Source organism: Hyperolius riggenbachi, chromosome 4 (assembly GCF_040937935.1).
Source record: "Hyperolius riggenbachi isolate aHypRig1 chromosome 4, aHypRig1.pri, whole genome shotgun sequence".
NCBI lineage: Eukaryota > Metazoa > Chordata > Amphibia > Anura > Hyperoliidae > Hyperolius > Hyperolius riggenbachi.
The window spans coordinates 445,215,557-445,236,179 of record NC_090649.1 but is presented as its reverse complement, the minus strand read 5'-3'; the positions used below and the strand labels follow the sequence as shown (position 1 = coordinate 445,236,179).

Sequence of the window (20,623 nt, the reverse complement as noted above, 5' to 3'; positions counted from 1 at the left end):
GCCACTAGAGCCCCGAACTACCGCTATGCGCCCTGCGCAGCATAGCGTTGCTGCTATGGGGCGTCCAGTTTCGGCGCTTGGCTCTCAGAGCCGCTTGCCGAAATCAGCTGATTCACATGTAACATCCCTAAGCTGCTCACCTTTGTTTTGATGTTGATTTGTAATATGACTACATATTAGAATTAACAACTGTAGGGGGCTTTGGGGGCCACCAAAAAAAAACTTGGTGGGGCACATTTGGCCCCAGGGCCAGATTTTGGACATGCCTAATGTAAAGGAGACTTTTGTTCCTGATTTTGGGTACAGGTAATGGATGGCCACTACTAATGCCAAGAGGAGAAGGAGGTGTTACAGAAAACCCAGTGATGTCACGGATGACCAGATCCAATAGGATTTTTGAAGAAAGCCTGCTCAAGTGAAGGTGAATACTTTGAAATTACTGTGTATACACTCGAGTATAAGTCTAGAAATGTAGGTCTGATTCACTTCATAAAAGTATGGGGATCGTATATTATACACAAGTCACGGGCAACACTGATCACACCCAGTTATGTGTGTACTAATAGAGGGTTCAATATTGGGTTCGACTTATACACAAGGCCGACTTGAATTCGAGTATATACGGTACTTATGTAAATATTGTACTTGGCAAAGTTTTCCAGTAAAGGAGTTTTTTGGTTCCTGTTGTCCCTCTATAAAAATATCATTGGTTTTAGATCGCCAAGTCTTGATGTGCAATATCTTTCCCTCCCCAGTCCTGTAATCTAGTTTTTTTGTTTTGTTTGTTTTTTGTTTTGTTTTTTTGAGGGGGAGGGGCTGGAATGTTCCTACAGGCAGCCTTCAATCATCAAAAAAAGTGTTGTACTTCGACTATTTTGAATGTTAACATTTATGCCTTTTCCCTATGTGGTTGCCAATTGTCCACCAGTTGTATTCTATAGGTTTTTTTTGTTTTTCTCTTTAATAAAAAAAATGGAATTACAAAAAACAAAGGTGAGAGATCAAGTTACAACTTGTGATTAATAACAGATGAAGGAGAATTAGACAGACTAAACTCTCTAAGTAAAAACGGGGTGCATTTCTCTGTTTTCCTTCTGTCCTGTGCAAGAGTTCTGGTCCACTTCAGAGAGGAGAAAGGAATGACAGATAGGGAAGTGTGACTCTATTCTAATCAGGGACAGTAGTTCAGTATGGGGGTTATTAATCTGTTTGTCCTGTGGGGCTATAGCCATCCAATAGTCCCATTTAGCAGCCCATGTCGGCGCTGGTGGTCTCCATAGTGCTGAGGGCTTGAACTCTTGAGACTAAGCTGAAATGAATAAAACTTTCATTGACTATTGCTAATGAGATGTTATTGAGAGGTGTTGAACTTGAAGTAATATTACAAAGTACTGAAATGATAGCGGCCTCTTATCGATCTCTGTAGCCTGGAGAACAGAATACGTCCATCTCTCGCCCACTCAGTCAGCATCCCCCAATTCACCAGCTGCTCCGAAGGGACGACATCTCCTGAAATTCAATTACCTGGGCAGGGTTGAGGGGGAGACAAGCCCATGTGACACAGCTACAAAGCCACGAGCCCTCTCAGAAAACAAGACTGATTGTTCTGATCCATAGAGCGAAAATTCCTCTGACATTATCGTGAAAAGTTAATCAAAATTTTGTGCCGCGTATGTTCACAAAAACGTTCTAATTGCATTAAAGTCAATGGACCAACTTTAAAGAGAATCTGTATTCACAAAATGAAGTATAAACAAACATCCCTGCCTGTTTGGGGTCATCTCCTAGCCCCCTCTGTATTATTTTTGCTGCTCTCCGCTGCAATAAAGAGGGTAAAAAAACTGTTTTATAAACTGTTTTGTAAACAGAAAAGATGGCCACCAAAACAGGAAGTACATCAGCAGAGCAGTGAACTCAGTTAATACACAGTGAGTACACAGAGAATTCAGTGGGTTACACATTGAATTCAGTCTCCAGAGGTTATGTGCAAGTTTTGAAAGAGCTCTGTGTCAATGAAGCATGACAAGCTGTGCTTTATAGCCTGTAGTCTCGGGTCTGCACTGGTGTCAGCCTGACAGGCAGCTTCCTCATCAGCCAGCTATTCTTTGTTCAGTTTCAGTCTGTGTTTATCAGCCTCACAGATAGCAGACAAGCTGACAGTGAGAGCAGGGACATGTCTGTGAGGAATAATCACAGGAGCACTGGAGGGGCTTGGAAGGAGTTAACTTGTTCACATTACTGAAGAGTTGACAGCCTTCCAGACACAGCCAACAAGTCCGACAGGGGAAAGATAAGTTGATTTATTACAAAGACCGTGCAAGTAGAAAGTGCTGCAGTAAGCCAGAGCACAATGGAACAGCCTTAGGAACTTGTAGGATAGGAGAAATACTGCTAACATTTTTGTTACGGAGTCTCTTTAAAGGGAATCTAAGAAAAAAAAAGGCCCTGGGGATACTTACCTCGGGAGGTGGAAGCAGGGGCGTTGCAATAGGAAATACAAAGGTTGCGACTGCATCAGGGCCCTTGTGCCAGAGGGGCTCCGATGGCCGATGGGCCCTCCCTTACCTGCAGTATTAGCTCTCTATTGGTCCTGTGCTCATAATAATAATCACTTCTATAGATACTTTGAATAGTGGTAATCATTAACAAACTGCTTCCCATCCCCTTCTTGCACCTCTGACACTGTAGTTGCCATTGGCAGGTTTTGGTGCGAAGTGTCAATTGTTATGCATAGAGTGCTTGGGGGTCCCCAATGTAAAACTTGCATCGGGGCCCACAGCTCCTTAGCTATGCCACTGGGTGAAAGCCTCTGGATCCTGAGCGCTGGCAGCCAGCCAGCGTTGGCAGCCCCCCTCCAAAATGCTGACAAGCTTGTCAGCAGTGCGCACAGGCAGAAGTGCCTACAGCGTGGGGCAATATTTACCATCTGCACTCCATCCTCATCACTCTCGTCTGCACAGACGGAGTAGTGGCTTTCTGAAGGGTTTCGGTGTAAATAGCCGAGCCTGGTCCGGTCCGCTTTACTGCACAGGAGCAAGTCACCTCTACTATTTCCACCGAAACCCATTGGAAAGCTGATACTGCGCCTGCACAGGAGTGCAGATGGGAAATACTGACATGTGTGCTGTTCTGGGGCTGCCAACGCTGGATTGCCGAGGCTTGGGAGGACAGGGGAAGCCTCATTAGGATCCAGAGGCTTCCCCCTCCTGAGTTAAGTATCCCCCAGAGCAGAGGTATAAATAGAAATCACTGGGCCCCCCTGCAAAACTCTGGCTGGGGCCCCCTCCTGCCAGCAGAACAGTGCTGTACACAAGACCCTGCTGAACATTGAATAGGGACTGTCTACAAATCTTTGTCTGCAAAACGTATGATTCCTTATCAGTGGCTGAGCAGATGCAGTCATTAGAACGATTGTGCAGAGAGCAGAATTTTTTTCTCCTCTTGCTCTTAGTTGTCAGTCTTTCAGGACAGGGTCCCCTGTGGCTTCTGGGCCTCCCTGCGGCTGCATCCCTTGCAGGGTCTATTGTTACGCCCCTGCCCCAGAGGGGGATTTCTTTATTACAGGTTTACTTTACACCTAGGGCTTGATTCACAAAGCGGTGCTAACTGTTAGCACGCCTGTGAAAACCCCCTTAGCACGTCTAAACAAGCTTTTCGCGCATAAAACTTTACGCGCGCAAAACTTTATGCGCGTAAAACTTTACGCGCGTACTGCACAGAGCGCAGGGCGCACCACGCGAAGTGCCCATTAAAGCCTATGGGACTTAGCGCGCGTAAAACTTTGCGCAAAGTTAGCGCGCGATCTAATTGAGAAATCCGGTGCTAACCTACTTAGCACCCTGGTTAGCGCGTCTAAAGTAGAGTTGGGCCGAACGGTTCGCCTGCGAACGGTTCCATGCGAACTTCAGTGGTTCGCGTTCGCGTCCCGCAGGCGAACCTTTGCGGAAGTTCGGTTCGCCCCATAATGCACATGGAGGGTCAACTTTGACCCTCTACATCACAGTCAGCAGGCCCAGTGTAGCCAATTAGGCTACACTAGCCCCTGGAGCCCCACCCCCCCTTTATATAAGGCAGGCAGCGGCTGCCATTACGGTCACTCGTGTGCTGCCTGCGTTAGTGAGAGTAGGGCGAGCTGCTGCAGACTGTCTCTCAGGGAAAGATTAGTTAGGCTTAACTTGTTCCTGTCTGGCTGCATACCTGTTCTGTGAACCCACCACTGCATACCTGTGCTGTGAACCCACCACTGCATACCTGTGCTGTGAACCCACCACTGCATACCTGTGCTGTGAACCCACCACTGCATACCTGTGCTGTGAACCCACCACTGCATACCTGTGCTGTGAACCCACCACTGCATACCTGTTCAGTGAACCCACCACTGCATACCTGTGCTGTGAACCCACCACTGCATACCTCTTCAGTGAACCTGCCACTGCATACCTGTTCTGTTCAGTGGACCCGCCACTGTATACCTGTTCATTGAACCCACCACTGCATACCTGTGCTGTGAACCCACCACTGCATACCTGTTCTGTGAACCCACCACTGCATACCTGTTCTGTGAACCCACCACTGCATACCTGTTCAGTGAAGCAGTACCTTAATTACACTACCTGATTGATGTATACACATGCAAGATGTTTGAAAGCACTTTAGGCCTGTCATTTAGCATTCAATGTGATTTCTGCCCTTAAAACGCTGCTTTGCGTCAAATCCAGATTTTTCCCCGGGACTTTTGGCATGTATCCCACTCCGCCATGCCCCCCTCCAGGTGTTAGACCCCTTGAAACATCTTTTCCATCACTTTTGTGGCCAGCATAATTATTTTTTTTTTTCAAAGTTCGCATCCCCATTGAAGTCTATTGCGGTTCGCGAACTTTAACGCGAACCGAACCTTCCGCGGAAGTTCGCGAACCAGGTTTGCGAACCTAAAATCGGAGGTTCGGCCCAACTCTAGTCTAAAGACTTTAGACGTGCTAAGTAGGTTAGCACTGCTTTGTGAATCAAGCCCCTAAAAGGCAAAACCCCTATGCATCAGTCGTAAGGAAAGATCAGGTTGGAAGGTGGGAGGGGTGGTAGCAGCAGTAGATGGCGCATAGCGTTGCATTACATTAAATGCTCAAATATATTCTGATCTGGGAAGTATCGATCTTTTAGCTACATTGGGTGGTCATCTATTGGTGTATGAGTACCTAAAGGACCACCACTAATGCAATGTTTATTTAAATATAACATACATACTTACATATAAGATGCACATTTGTGCCAGAGTAAAATGCACTATAAATAACTTTTCTCCTATGTTGCTGTCACAGTGGGAAGTAAAAATCTGATATATCTGTCAGGTTTTGGGCCGGTCCACGTCTTATGGAGAATTATCAGTATTTGCTTTATTGTTTACAAAAACTCTCCCAGGAAAAAGAAGTACTGAGAATCCCCTCATGAGGAAATGGACTAGTCCAAAAGCTGTCAGATTTGTACTGTAAGAGATAGCAGCATAGGAGAAATGTAATTTATAGTGCCTTTTACTCTAAAAGAAATCAACATCCTATATGAATATATTTTGATTTTCTTTTTTTTTTTTGCGATAGTGTTCCTTTAAGGGCTCTTTCTTACCTAGGGTGTTTTGCGTTTTTTTTTTTTAGCTCTGGCAATTTTGAAAAACACCCTATCAATCGCTAGTGCAATAAATCCTTATGGGATAGTTCATATCTGAGCGTTTTGTCAGCTTTCCGCTGAGCAAAGTGCTGCATGTACCATTTTTAGGGCAATTTTGCTACAATGGAAGGTATAGGAAAAACGCAAAATGCTCACAAAATCCCTTTGTGCAGCAATTGCATTTGCGCTTTTAAGAATAAATACATTGTATTTATTATTTTCCGGGTCAAAGAGTTCACTTCCTGACTTGCGTCAGGGAATTAAAAAAAACGATTTGCTCTGCAAAAGCGCTTTGAAATGCGCTGTACTCAAAATCGTAGCACGCTGGTAAATGCTGGGAGGGGGGGAAAAAAATCACCCACAAAATTGCAAAACGCTTGAGATTTCCATTTTAGATGTGAACACAGCCTAACTAACATCAGGATTCAGTGTTGTCAGCTGGGTATATAATAAATAAGCGTCACTGCTAGGCATCATGGGAAGTGTAGCTCTGTATCCAACAGGCAAGTCGATTGAAGAGAAAGAATGGCACTGCTGCATAAAAAACCCTTTATTGTGACCGGGTCGACACAATAGTTACAGCAGTGGGGGGAGGAAAGTTGTCTGACAGCTGTTTCGCAAGGATTAACCTTGCTTCATCAGAGACAATGCACATATGAAACAGACAAGTTTAAATACAGTAGCCATCACGCTTACCATCATGTCGCAACCAGCTTGGAACGCATGCAGCGCAGGGCGGCGAACCCGCCCACCTCCTACTCCAGACACGTGGATAGCTCTAGCCCAATCGGCGAGCCGCAGGTCTCCCCGCTCTATCATCCAATCGTGGTAGATGAACGTCATTGGAGGGCGGTGTCCACTGGCCTATTGCGTCTTACTGTACGCCAGGCAGGCATTAGTACGCCTGCTCGTCACGTTACCATGGTATTCTGCCGCTGTCTCCCTACACAGGCGCACATACTCCCCTCCTACCTCTGTTACGTCACAGCGGGTCTCCCAGCTACACTGACCACAAAGGATTGTTTTCATTGGGTTTCTGTCGCCAGTGGTTGAGGGCAGCAGCTGCAAATCAGCGGATCATTTGGCCACCTAAATACAATCATATACTTAATATTAATTGCAATAGTAAGACAAGAAAAGTAAATTAAAACATCAGTGATTGAAAGAAGTGGTCTAAGCTCACTAGGACAATTGATAACATCAATGCATGTGGATTCTAATCATATTTATTAAGAAAACAATGGAGCTCGTTCCTGTCATTTAAAAAAATAAAAATAAAAAAAATAACAGTATTTGTATAGCGCCTTTCTCCTGTTGGACTGAAAGCGCTTGCGAGGCAGCCACTAGAGCGCACTCAGTAGGCAGTAGCAGTGTTAAGAAAACTTGCCAAGAAACTCCTTACTGAAATAGGTGCTGGCTTACTGAACAGGCAGAGCCGAGATTTGAACCCAGGTCTCCTGTGTCAGAGGCAGAGCCCTTAACCATTACACTATCTAGACCTAGGGGGCCACAGGCATCCGTGATAGAGATTATCCTTGCTTCCTGTTGTAGCAATTTTTGTTCCCGGTTGCCCCCTCTATGTGGGACCTCTACGGTCAAGATACCCATAAACTTAAGGCAATTGGTGTTCCCATTATGCTGCTCCCTAACGTGTCTAATTAATCTACCGGCTCCCACCCCAGTTTTTACTGAGTTGCAGTGTTCCTGAAACCGGGTACACAGCATTCGGGTCGTCTGGCCAATATAGAAGCTACCACACTTGCAGATGATACAATAAACGATGAATTTGGTGCGGCAGTAAATAAATTCCTTGATTTGCAATTTTGACCACCCACCTGGATGCTGCGTCCCGGCACAAACTGATGGCAATGTGTACAGTTTCCACACTTAAAATCTCCTATGGGTAATGCCCTCTGTAACCAATTAGACTCTCTCTGCTGTCCTCTAAATTCACTGTTGGTAATGGCATCGCCTATGGTTCGAGCCCTCCTGAAGGAAATGAGTGGCCTAACAGTGGCCAACTCAGATAGGTGGGGGTCGTTACGTAAGATATGCCAATGTTTGTACACAACACTCTTGATATGTTCTGCCATGGGGGAATAATCAAAAACACAAGTGAACCTTTGTTCATCCTTTGATTTCTGTTGAGTTCTCCTATCTGTTTGTCTCCTGCTCTTTTCAAGGATCAGATCGTTCCTTTCTAGGGATTCCGCTTAATTAAAGGCCAAATTGACATTATTAAGATCATATCCCCTACTAGTCAGCCTCACAGCCAATTCTTGACTCTGTTTCAGAAAATCACAACGTTTAGAGTTGTTTCTTTTAAGGCGTACAAACTGACTGTAGGGGATGGATTTAATGGTGTGGGCCGGATGTTAACTGGTGCTCAGCAGCACAGCATTAGTGGCAGTCGATTTCCTGTGGCCCCTGGTGAGGAGGCGGCCCTCCTCTATGTACATCTCTAGGTCCAAAAACTCCAAGCGGTTGCCACCCAATACGCCTGTGAATTGCATATTGAACCTATTGGAGTTCAAGGATTCCAGAAATGCTGCGAATTGTTTTTCTGTCCCCTTCCACGTGAGAAAGACATCGTCCACATAGCGATACCAGTGGCCTATTAATGTCTTGAAGGGATTGTTTTCAGAAAGAATCACCTCACTCTCCCAGCGCCACAGGAAAAGATTTGAAAAAGTGGGGGCCACCAGGGTACCCATAGCAACACCTGACTGTTGTGAATACCATTTGTCACTGAAAAGGAAAGCATTGTGACCTGGGATCCATCCCTTCCGCATTTAGTGCCAGTTTTTGTTTTCTCTCCATTTTGTATTGACTGTATCCAACAGGCAGTTGCTACAGGCAGCATCATCATCCACTCACAGCAGTGGATCACCAGGAATCTGTATGGAGTTTTGTAACTACTTCTGTATCAGCAGTCTCTGCTTCCTTAAAGAGACTCAGAGATGAATTAAGAAAATAGATTTATACATACCTGGGGCTTCCTCTAGCCCCATCCGCATGGATCGCTCCCACGCCGCCATCCTCAGCCTTCTGGATCACCGGTACCGGGTCTCGTTACTTTGGCCAGTCGCGGCCAGTTTTACGCATGCATAGTGACTCCCATGCACACTGGAGGGAGCGCACTGCGCTTGCGTCGACTGGACCTGACTGGCTGAAGTTACAAGACCAGGTACCGGCGATCCAGAAGGCTGAGGATGGCGTCCTGGGAGCGATCTATGGGAATGGAGGAAGCCCCAAGTATGTATAAATCTATTATCTTAAGTAATCTCTGAGTAGCTTTAAGGACCAGAGACTGCTGTTACTGTAGAGCAGCGCTTACCGAATTGCCACAATAATCCACCCCTCCCATCGATCACGCCGATCTGACCCCACCGCAGGTCCCTCTATGCTGCAATAGCAGCATAGGGGGCGATATTATGGCTGGGAACGCGAAGAATCGCTCGCGTTCCCATGCCTGTCGGCCGGTGACGGCCGAACCGGAAGTGTTCGCTGGCGTGTCCTGGAGCATCGGAGCGGGGCTGCGAGGGCACCGATCAGCTGCAGGGGGCTGAGGAAAGCCCCAGGTGAGTAAATCTCATTTTTTTGGGTTTCAATATTTTTATTGATTTTATAGGTTTTATACAACAATAGAACAGATCAAACAGTTGTACATGTATGATACAGCAAAGTGGCTATCTCCCACGAGGGGAGCACCTGAGGTTAACGGACCTTGATTTGGAAACCTTCCAGCAGAAATCTCATTTTTTTTAATAGACTTAAAGAGAGTCTGAAGCGAGAATAAATCTCACTTCAGACCTCATAAATAGCAGGGGCACGTGTGCCCCTGCTAAAACGCTGCTATAGCGCGGCTTAACGGAGGTCCCTTCACCCCCAAATCCCCCTCGATACACCCGGGGAGCACTTCCTGGTTGGGGCAGGGCTAGCCGCCGCAGCCCTGCCCCACGCGCGTCTGTCAGCGCGTATCTCCGCCTCTCCCCCGCCCCTCTCAGTCTTCCTTCACTGAGAGGGGCGGGGGAGAGGCGGCGATGCGCCGCTGACAGACGCGACTGGAGGCAGGGCTGCAGCCGTTAGCCCTGCCTCCAGGAAGCAATAAATCACGACCAAATCTACGACCAAGTGTCGCAGTGGTCGTTTTGGGGGTGAAGGGACCCCCGTTAAGCCGCGCTATAGCGGCGGTTTAGCAGGGGCACACGTGCCCCTGCTATTTATGAGCTCTGAAGCGAGATTTATTCTCTCTTCAGAGTCTCTTTAAGGTTCACTTTAAGCATCGGCTCTTCTGGCTCGGCTGCTCACGGCTCATGGAGGGACTCATAGTCCATGAGTCATAGAGCGGCTCGAGTCCTGGAGCGACTCACTCGGGGGCGGGGCACCAAGGCAGAGCGCCAAGCGGCAGCCTAGGCGACATTCCGGAAACGTCAGGTATGTCTCAGTTGAGGGGAAATATGCTGCCAATCTCATTGCATTTGTGAGGAAATGTGCTGCCAATAAGATTGCATTTGTGGGGAAATGTGCTGCCAATCTCATAGCATTTGTGGGGAAATGTGCTGCCAATCTCATAGCATTTGTGGGGAAATGTGCTGCCAATCTCATAACATTTGTGGGGAAATGCGCTGCCAATCTCATAGCATTTGTGGGGAAATGTGCTGCCAATCTCATAACATTTGTGGGGAAATGTGCTGCCAATCTCATAGCATTTGTGGGGAAATGTGCTGCCAATCTCATAGCATTTGTGGGGAAATGTGCTGCCAATCTCATAGCATTTGTGGGGAAATCTGCTGCCAATCTCATAGCATTTGTGGGGAAATGTGCTGCCAATCTCATAACATTTGTGGGGAAATGTGCTGCCAATCTCATAGCATTTGTGGGGAAATCTGCTGCCAATCTGATTGCATTTTGTGGTCGCCCGGCCCTCCACCATGTGGACTATTGTGCGCCACTGTCCTCGGTACGATGTCCTCCTTTTCAGGGTGTGATGTCCTCCTTTTTGGGGTTCTTCAAGTGGCCACCCTAGTCCTGTCAGATCCACACAGCGCAGCCACAAGCAGGATTTCAACTGCGTCGGTCCAGATCCGGTTAAAATACACAGGAAATAAATCGGAAAGACATTTTTTGAGAAGCGGAATTACGCTGGAATTGTAAATCGTCATTTTTGACCATCCTTATGCAGGTGCATGGCCGGATTTCAGGCAAGGCCACAAAGGCCATGGCCTAGGGCACCAGAAAAGCAACGGGAGGGCTGTGGGCAGCAGGGTGGCAGTAGCAGTTAGCCTGCCGAACATTTGTCCTGCTACACACATAGCAGTGGGCTGCTACAAACAGCCAGATCTGGCAATCAGGGGATGAAGGGGCAGCGAAGGGACTTACAGCAACCATTGAGCTGCCTGTCACTCACCAAATGTGCCAGGCACCAAGAATTTTACAATCTTATCCCTGCCATCATGTCACTAACTGTCATCAGTGGAGCCTACATTAAAATCCCTGCCTTTTTTTTGGGGGGGGGGGGGGGGTGAGGGTGTTTACAATGCTGTCAGACCGGGGCCGCTAGGGATAATGGGCCTTGGGCAGTATAAAGTACAAATCCGGCCCTGTGCAGGTGCAGTCATGTGGTTACTATTTCATGGTTGGCATATCATCCATTGCACCATGCATTCTACAGTGGACCTGAACTCTTGCACAGGACAGAAGGAAAACAGAGAAATACACCCTGTATGTATTAAGAGAGTGTAGCTTATCTAATTCCCCCTCATCTGTGACTAACCACTGGAATTTGATCTGTCAGCTGGCAGAGCAGCTAATTTGTAAACACAGGATGTTAACTCTGTCTGCTTCCATGAAAGCAGGAAATAGACATACTTCAGATTTATTGCAGGATTTGTGTTCGCTTTAACAAAAAAATGTTTTTCTTTAAAGGTTATTATGTTGTTGCTTACCTTTTAGAGCAGAGAGGAAGTTCTGAGCTCAGGTCTGCTTTAACCACTTTGTCCTCCTTGACGTAGTTCTACGTCAAGGAGGACATGTGCGCTCCCGCGCGCTCCTGCGGCTGATCGCGCCCATGCTCCCAGGCCGCGGATTGTTAGCCCAGGAATCAATGAATCGGGCCATGGTGCCCGATCACTGATTCCTCTCCCCTGCAGAAAAAGCGACAGCTGCTCTCGGAAGCTTCGCTTTCTCTGACTCCTATGTCCCTCTAAGCGTACATTGTACACTTAGAGTGACGTCATGTAAAAAAAACTCAAATGTAAAACTACATCTAAAAGTAAAAAAAATTAAAATACACATATATTTCCCCAAATCAAACACTATTTACATCCCACCCTCCCAAAAATACCCATATCAAATGTTTAATAATAAAAAAAAAACATTACAATAAAAAAACACAAATATTTACCCAGTGGCGTACCTAGGGCTTTTGGCACCCGGTGCTGGGTATTAAAAGACACCCCCCCTTTAAAAAAGGGCGTGGCCACAACCGGCAAATTTGGGCGTGGTCATGACCGGATGAGGGCGGAGCTAACTGTAATTTAAAGTATTAGCTAGTATAGTTGCCCCCAGTATAGCTAGTACAGTTGCCCCCAGTATAGCTAGTATAGTTGCCCCAGTATAGCTAGTATAGCTGCCCCCAGAGCTGCCCCAGTATAGCTAGTATAGTTGCCCCAGTATAGCTGCCCCCAGTATAGCTAGTATAGTTGCCCCAGTATAGCTAGTATAGCTGCCCCCAGAGCTGCCCCAGTATAGCTAGTATAGTTGCCCCAGTATAGCTAGTATAGTTGCCCGCAGTATAGCTAGTATAGTTGCCCCCAGTATAGCTAGTATAGTTGCCCCAGTATAGGTAGTATAGTTGCACCAGTATAGTTAGTATAGTTGCACCAGTATAGCTAGTTTAGTTGCCCCCAGTATAGTTGCCCCAGTATAGCTAGTATAGATGCCCCCAGTATAGTTGCCCCCACTATAGCTAGTATAGTTGCCCCCAGTATAGCTAGTATAGCTGCCCCCACTATAGCTAGTATAGATGCCCCCAGTATAGCTAGTATAGTTGCCCCAGTATAGCTGCCCCCAGTATAGTTGCCCCAGTATAGCTAGTATAGATGCCCCCAGTATAGCTAGTTTAGTTGCCCCCAGTATAGTTGCCCCAGTATAGCTAGTATAGATGCCCCTAGTATAGTTGCCCCCACTATAGCTAGTATAGTTGCCCCCAGTATAGCTAGTATAGCTGCCCCCACTATAGCTAGTATAGATGCCCCCAGTATAGCTAGTATAGTTGCCCCAGTATAGCTGCCCCCAATATAGTTGCCCCAGTATAGCTAGTATAGATGCCCCCAGTATAGCTAGTATAGTTGCCCCAGTATAGCTGCCCCCAGTATAGTTGCCCCAGTATAGCTAGTATAGTTGCCCCCAGTATAGCTAGTATAGCTGCCCCCACTATAGCTAGTATAGATGCCACCAGTATAGCTAGTATAGTTGCCCGCAGTATAGCTAGTATAGTTGCCCCCAGTATAGCTAGTATAGTTGCCCCAGTATAGGTAGTATAGTTGCACCAGTATAGTTAGTATAGTTGCACCAGTATAGCTAGTTTAGTTGCCCCCAGTATAGTTGCCCCAGTATAGCTAGTATAGATGCCCCCAGTATAGTTGCCCCCACTATAGCTAGTATAGTTGCCCCCAGTATAGCTAGTATAGCTGCCCCCACTATAGCTAGTATAGATGCCCCCAGTATAGCTAGTATAGTTGCCCCAGTATAGCTGCCCCCAGTATAGTTGCCCCAGTATAGCTAGTATAGATGCCCCCAGTATAGCTAGTTTAGTTGCCCCCAGTATAGTTGCCCCAGTATAGCTAGTATAGATGCCCCCAGTATAGTTGCCCCCACTATAGCTAGTATAGTTGCCCCCAGTATAGCTAGTATAGCTGCCCCCACTATAGCTAGTATAGATGCCCCCAGTATAGCTAGTATAGTTGCCCCAGTATAGCTGCCCCCAGTATAGTTGCCCCAGTATAGCTAGTATAGATGCCCCCAGTATAGCTAGTATAGTTGCCCCAGTATAGCTGCCCCCAGTATAGTTGCCCCAGTATAGCTAGTATAGTTGCCCCCAGTATAGCTAGTATAGCTGCCCCCACTATAGCTAGTATAGATGCCACCAGTATAGCTAGTATAGATGCCCCCAGTATAGCTAGTTTAGTTGCCCCCAGTATAGCTAGTTTAGTTGCCCCCAGTATAGCTAGTTTAGTTGCCCCAGTATAGCTGCCGCCAGTATAGTTGCCCCAGTATAGCTAGTATAGATGCCCCCAGTTTGGTTGCCCCAGTATAGCTAGTATAGTTGCCCCCAGTATAGCTGCCCCCAGTATAGCTAGTATAGCTGCCGCCACTATAGCTAGTATAGATGCCACCAGTATAGCTAGTATAGATGTCCCCAGTATAGCTAGTTTAGTTGCCCCCAGTATAGCTAGTTTAGTTGCCCCCAGTATAGCTAGTTTAGTTGCCCCAGTATAGCTAGTTTAGTTGCCCCAGTATAGCTGCCCCCAGTATAGTTGCCCCAGTATAGCTAGTATAGTTGCCCCCAGTATAGCTGCCCCCAGTATAGTTGCCCCAGTATAGCTAGTATAGTTGCCCCCAGTATAGCTGCCCCCAGTATAGCTAGTATAGCTGCCCCCACTATAGCTAGTATAGATGCCACCAGTATAGCTAGTATAGATGCCCCCAGTATAGCTAGTTTAGTTGCCCCCAGTATAGCTAGTTTAGTTGCCCCCAGTATAGCTAGTTTAGTTGCCCCAGTATAGCTGCCCCCAGTATAGTTGCCCCAGTATAGCTAGTATAGATGCCCCCAGTATAGTTGCCCCAGTATAGCTAGTATAGTTGCCCCCAGTATAGCTGCCCCCAGTATAGCTGCCCCCACTATAGCTAGTATAGATGCCACCAGTATAGCTAGTATAGATGCCCCCAGTATAGCTAGTTTAGTTGCCCCCAGTATAGCTAGTTTAGTTGCCCCCAGTATAGCTAGTTTAGTTGCCCCAGTATAGCTAGTATAGATGCCCCCAGTATAGTTGCCCCAGTATAGCTAGTATAGCTGCCCCCAGTATAGCTGCCCCCACTATAGCTAGTATAGATGCCACCAGTATAGCTAGTATAGATGCCCCCAGTATAGCTAGTTTAGTTGCCCCCAGTATAGCTAGTTTAGTTGCCCCCAGTATAGCTAGTTTAGTTGCCCCTGTATAGCTGCTCCGGGAGGGGTGAAGCAGCGCTAGAAGGAGGGGCAGTGGGGGCAGCGGCGGGGAGGGGGGAAAAGATTCCCCCCCTCCCTCACCTGGGTCCCCTCCTTCTGCCTCTCTCCCCCTCCAAATGACAGCGGGCATTGCGGGCAACTTACAGGCAGGGCGGGCGGGCAGAGACTACTTACTTTACTTCTGCGTTCCAGCAGCTGGAGCGCTCCGTCGCCGTCACGTGCCTCTTCTCCGCCTCCAATGCTGTGACACGCATTGGAGGCGGAGAAGAGGCACGTGACGGCGACCCAGCGTTCCAGCTGCTGGAACGCAGAAGTAAAGTGAGTAGTCTCTGCCCGCCCGCCCTGCCTGTAAGTTGTCCGCAATGCCCGCTGTCATTTGGAGGGGAAGAGAGGCGGAAGGAGGGGACCCAGGTGAGGGAGGGGGGGGATCTTTCCCCCCTCCCCGCCGCTATCCCTGTCACCCCTCCTTCCAGCGCTGCTCTTCCCCTCCTGCACTGTTGCAATGGGGGGTCGTGGCGACACCCCCCTGGCTGGCTGTCACCCGGTGCGCCACGCCCCCCTGCGCCCTATTGTAGGAACGCTACTGTATTTACCTAAGGGTCTAAACTTTTTAAATATCTATGTAAAGATGATTTTTTTTTTTTTTATAAGCTTGTAAATAGTGATGGATGCAAAACGGAAAAAATGCTCTTTTATTTCCAAATAAAATATTGTCGCCATACATTGTGATAGGGACATAATTTAAATGGTGAAATAACTGGGACAAATGGGCAAATACAATACGTGGGTTTTAATTATGGAGACATGCATTATTTTAAAACTATAATGGCCGAAAACTGAGAAATAATGATTTTTTCAGTTTTTTTTTCTTATTTTTACTGTTAAAATGCATTTACAGTAAGGTAGCTCTTAGCAAAATGTACCACCCAAAGAAAGCCTAATTGGTGGCGGAAAAAACAAGATATAGAGCAGTTCATTGTGATAAGTAGTGATAAAGTTATAGGCTAATGAATGGGAGGTAAACATTGCTAGGATGCATAAAGTGAAAACGACCGAGGGCTTAAAGAGACTCTGTAACAACAAAAACCTCCCCTGGGGGGTACTCACCTCGGGTGGGGGAAGCCTCCGGATCCTAATGAGGCTTCCCACGCCGTCCTCTGTCCCACGGGGGTCTCGCTGCAGCCCTCCGAACAGCCGGCGACAGAGCCGACTGTAGCTTCAATATTTACCTTTGCTGGCTCCAGCGGGGGCGCTGTGGCGACTTTCGGCACGGAAATAGACGGAAATACCCGATCTCCGTCGGGTCCGCTCTACTGCGCAGGCGCCGGAAACTTGCGCCTGCGCAGTAGAGCAGACCCGACGGCGATCGGGTATTTCCGCCTACTTCGGCGCCGACAGCCATCAGAGCGCCTGCGCAGGAGCCAGGAAGGTAAATATGGCTGTACGGAGGGCTACAGCGAGACCCCTGAGGGACGGAGGACGGCGTGGGAAGCCTCATTAGGATCCTGAGGCTTCCCCCACCCGAGGTGAGTACCCCCCAGGGGCCGTTTTGTCGTTACAGTTCCTCTTTAAGTGGTTAAAGAGCCTCTTCAGAGTTCCGCTTCAAGTATATAAAATGAGCCACTAACTCCTGACTTACGGTATCCGTCTCTTGTCAATGCCTCTTTGTTTCCTCCTCGGAAGCCTGAGTTGTTTAATCTGTGTTTTGTTTTTTTTTTGTCTCTTAGAGTCCTGCGCTCTTATTATTTGCTTGCTGATGCACTTACAGACCGCATGCCTCCTTCCTGCGGTCGTCCGTCTGGCCACAATGGACTGAGGTCATTCTGAGTAAATAACTGTGGAATGTGACATGGTGCGCTCGCTGCACTTAGAGTAGAGCTTACTCCATTATAGCGGCTCCCGCACGATCATTACATCCACTTACCGCCATCTCGCCGTGACCTCTCCTCCCACCGCGTCTGCATTATAAATAACCTATAAAAATTAGATTAATTTTGCATGAAGTACTTATCTACTTAACACATTAACCTGCTGCCCTGATAGTTGTGTTTCTGGGTCATTAAAAAATAAGTTTTGCTGGTAATTTGAATCGTCCTCCCTAAACAGAGCTGTGCTTTCCCCGCTCTTAAAGGGACCCTGAACAGTTGCTAAAACATAGCTCCCAACTGTCTCTCATTTGAAGGGACAGTCCCTCTTTGGGAGCCCTGTCCCTCTTTCCTCCTCATTTGTCCCTCTTTCAGGACTTTGTCCCTCTTTCTTTGTAAATATATGTATTTCTCTACTGAAAAATTTGTTTAATTGCCTCTAAACTTTATTCCCATCTTAGTTTTAAATTGATATATTTCTTATTTTCAAATGTTCATATAAAGGAAAATGAAGCAGGATAGAAAGGACCAGTGTGGTTTCAATACAACATATTTTTTTAAAGAAATCTTTATGGTATGCGTGACTACGGGGTGTGATAGGGGCATGATCAGGGGTGTGGCAGCAGCAGGGGCGTGACTTAAAGCTAATGTAACCGCATATTAAAAAAAAAAAGGCAAATACTCACCTAAGGAGAGGGAAGGCTCGGTCCTAATGAGCCTTCCCTCTCCTCTCCCGGTGCCCTCCGTGCTGCGCTGTCTCCCCCGTTCGCATCCGCAACCGCGGGGACTTCGGAAGTCTTCGGGAGTCCTCCCAAAGACAGGCGGTGCACACGCGAGTGCGTCATAGAGGGTGCGCGCGTGCGCAGTGTAGAGCGGCCCGTCTTTGGGAGCACTCGGGCTCCCAAAGCATTTCCGAAGCCTCCCTTCGGCCGGGAGACAGCGGTATTTGACCGAAACGGTCGAATACCGCTACGGGGGACCAGGACAGCAGCGGGCACCGAGAGATGAGAGGGAGTACTCTATGGGACCCAGAGCCTCCCTCTCCTTAGGTGAGTATCTGACTTTTTAAAAAAAAAAAATGGGTTCCCATTAGCTGAGGGGAAAGTGCGGTCTGAGCTTCCTGAGGGGAATGTGAGGTCCGGCCCTCCTAAGAGGAATGTACGGTCCGGCTCTCCTGACTGGAATGTGCGGTCCGATACTCCTGAGGGGAATGTGGGGTCCGGTACTCCTGAATGGAATGTGCGGTCCGATACTCATGAGGGGAATGTGGGGTCCGGCTCTCCTGAAGGGAATGTGCGGTCCAGTTCTTCTGAGGGGAATGTGCGGTCCGGCCCTCCTGAGGGGAGCGTGCAGTCCGGCTCTCCTTAGGGGAATGTGCTGTCTGGCCCTCCAGAGGTGAATTTACGGTCTGGCTCTCCTGAGCGGAATGTGCGGTCCGGTTCTCCTGAGAGGAATGTACAGTCCGGCCCTCCTGAGGGGAAAGTGCAGTCCGGGCCTCCTGAGGGGAATGTGCGGTACGGTACTCCTGAGGGGAATGTGTGGTCCGGCTCTCCTGAGGGGAATTTGGGGTCCAGCTCTCCTGAGGGGAATGTGCGGTCCGCTACTCCTGAGGGGAATGTACGGTCCGGCTCTCCTGAGGGGAATGTGGGGTCCGGCTCTCCTGAGGGGCATGTGCGGTCCGGTACTCCTGAGGGGAATGTGCGGTCCGGTACTCCTGAGGGGAATGTGGGGTCTGGCTCTCCTGAGGGGAATGTGCAGTCCGGTACTCCTGAGGGGAATGTGGGGTCCGGCTCTCCTGAGGGGAATGTGCAGTCCGGTACTCCTGAGGGGAATGTGCGGTCCGGTACTCCTGAGGGGAATGTACGGTCCGGCTCTCCTGAGGGGAATGTGGGGTCTGGCTCTCCTGAGGGGAATGTGCAGTCCGGTATTCCTGAGGGGAATGTGCGGTCCGGCTCTCCTGAGGGGAATGTGGGGTCTGGCTCTCCTGAGGGGAATGTGCAGTCCAGTACTCCTGAGGGGAATGTGGGGTCCGGTACTCCTGAGGGGAATGTGTGGTCCGGCCCTCCTGAGGGGAAAGTACGGTCCGGCTCTCCTGAGGGGAATGTACAGTCTGGCACTCCTGAGGGGAATGTGTGGTCCGGTACTTCTGAGGGGAATGTGGGGTCCGGCTCTCCTGAGGGGAAAGTGCGTTCCGTCTCTCCTGAGGGAAATGTGCGGTCCGGTTCTCCTGAGGGGAATGTGCGGTCTGGCTTTCCTGAGGGGAATGTGTGGTCTGGCCCTCCTGAAGGGAATGTGCGGTCTGGCTCTCCTGAGGGGAATGTGTGGTCCGGTACTCCTGAGGGGAATGTGGGGTCCGGCCCTCCTGAGGGGAAAGTGCGTTCCGTCTCTCCTGAGGGAAATGTGCGGTCCGGTTCTCCTGAGGGGAAAGTGCAGTCCGGCCCTCCTGAGGGGAAAGTGCGGTCTGGCTCTCCTGAGGGGAATGTGGGTCCGGTACTCCTGAAGGGAATGTGGGTCCGGTACTCCTGAGGGGAATGTACAGTCTGGAACTCCTTAGGGGAATGTGGGGTCCGGCTCTCTTGAGAGGAATGTGGGGTCTGGCTCTCCTGAGGGGAATGTGCGGTCCATTACTCCTGAGGGGAAAGTGCGGTCCGGTACTCCTGAGGGGAATGTGGGGTCCGGCCCTCCTGAGGGGAATGTGGGGTCCGGCCCTCCTGAGGGGAATGTGCGGTCCGGTACTCCTGAGGGGAATGTGCGATCCGGCTCTCCTGAGGGGAATGTGCGATCTGGATCTCCTGAGGGGAACGTGGGGATCGGCTCTCCTGAGGGGAATGTACGGTCCGGCCCTCCTGAGGGGAATGTGCGGTCCGGTACTCCTGAGGGGAATGTGGGGTCCGGCCCTCCTGAGGGGAATGTGCGGTCCGGTACTCCTGAGGGGAATGTGGGGTCCGGCCCTCCTGAGGGGAATGTGGGGTCCGGCCCTCCTGAGGGGAATGTGCGGTCTGGTACTCCTGAGGGGAATGTGCGATCCGGCTCTCCTGAGGGGAATGTGCGGTCTGGTACTCCTGAGGGGAATGTGCGGTCCGGCTCTCCTGAGGGGAATGTGCGGTCCGGCTCTCCTGAGGGGAATGTGCGATCCGGCTCTCCTGAGGGGCATGTGCGGTCCGGCTCTCCTGAGGGGAATGTGCGGTCTGGTACTCCTGAGGGGAATGTGCGGTCCGGTACTCCTGAGGGGAATGTGCGATCCGGCTCTCCTGAGGGGAATATGCGATTCGGATCTCCTGAGGGGAACGTGGGGTTCGGCCCTCCTGAGGGGAGCGTGCAGTCCGGCTCTCCTGAGGGGAATGTACAGTCCGGCATTACTGAGGGGAATGTGGGGTCTGGCCCTCCTGAGGGGAATGTGCGATCCGGCTCTCCTGAGGGGAATGTACAGTCCGGCATTACTGAGGGGAATGTGGGGTCTGGCCCTCCTGAGGGGAATGTGCGATCCGGCTCTCCTGAGGGGAATGTACAGTCCGGCATTACTGAGGGGAATGTGGGGTCTGGCTCTCCTGAGGGGAATGTGCGGTCCAGTACTCCTGAGGGGAATGTACGGTCCGGCCCTCCTGAGGGGAATGTGCGATCCGGCTCTCCTGAGGGGAATGTACAGTCCGGCATTACTGAGGGGAATGTGGGGTCTGGCTCTCCTGAGGGGAATGTGCGGTCTGGTACTCCTGAGGGGAATGTGCGGTCTGGTACTCCTGAGGGGAATGTGCGGTCTGGTACTCCTGAGGGGAATGTGCGGTCCGGTACTCCTGAGGGGAATGTGCGATCCGGCTCTCCTGAGGGGAATGTGCGATCCGGATCTCCTGAGGGGAACGTGGGGTTGGGC

At 49.4% G+C, this 20,623-nt stretch overlaps 1 protein-coding gene across 1 annotated transcript; it reads right to left on the bottom strand.

The window, feature by feature from the left end:
* Positions 1–17,902: 17,902 nt before the first annotated feature.
* Positions 17,903–20,409, bottom strand: LOC137504846 (repetin-like). The gene is made up of 4 exons (XM_068233437.1): positions 20,197–20,409; positions 19,384–20,087; positions 18,377–19,277; positions 17,903–18,334 (listed from the first exon to the last, which is right to left on the bottom strand). The coding sequence occupies exons 1-4, from the start codon at positions 20,407–20,409 to the stop codon at positions 17,903–17,905; spliced, it is 2,250 nt and encodes a 749-aa protein (XP_068089538.1).
* Positions 20,410–20,623: the final 214 nt, after the last annotated feature.

What these genes read in the sequence shown, in the direction of transcription:
- LOC137504846 (XM_068233437.1), bottom strand. Translation starts at nt 20,409, where the DNA reads ATGCCGGACTGTACATTCCCCTCAGGAGAGCCGGATCGCACATTCCCC. An exon ending in CAGACCCCACATTCCCCTCA is followed by an intron (nt 20,088 to 20,196) that starts GTAATGCCGGAC and finishes CATTCCCCTCAG; the next exon opens with GAGAGCCGGACTGCACGCTC. An exon ending in ACCGCACTTTCCCCTCAGGA is followed by an intron (nt 19,278 to 19,383) that starts GTAATGGACCGC and finishes CATTCCCCTCAG; the next exon opens with GAGTACCGGACCCACATTCC.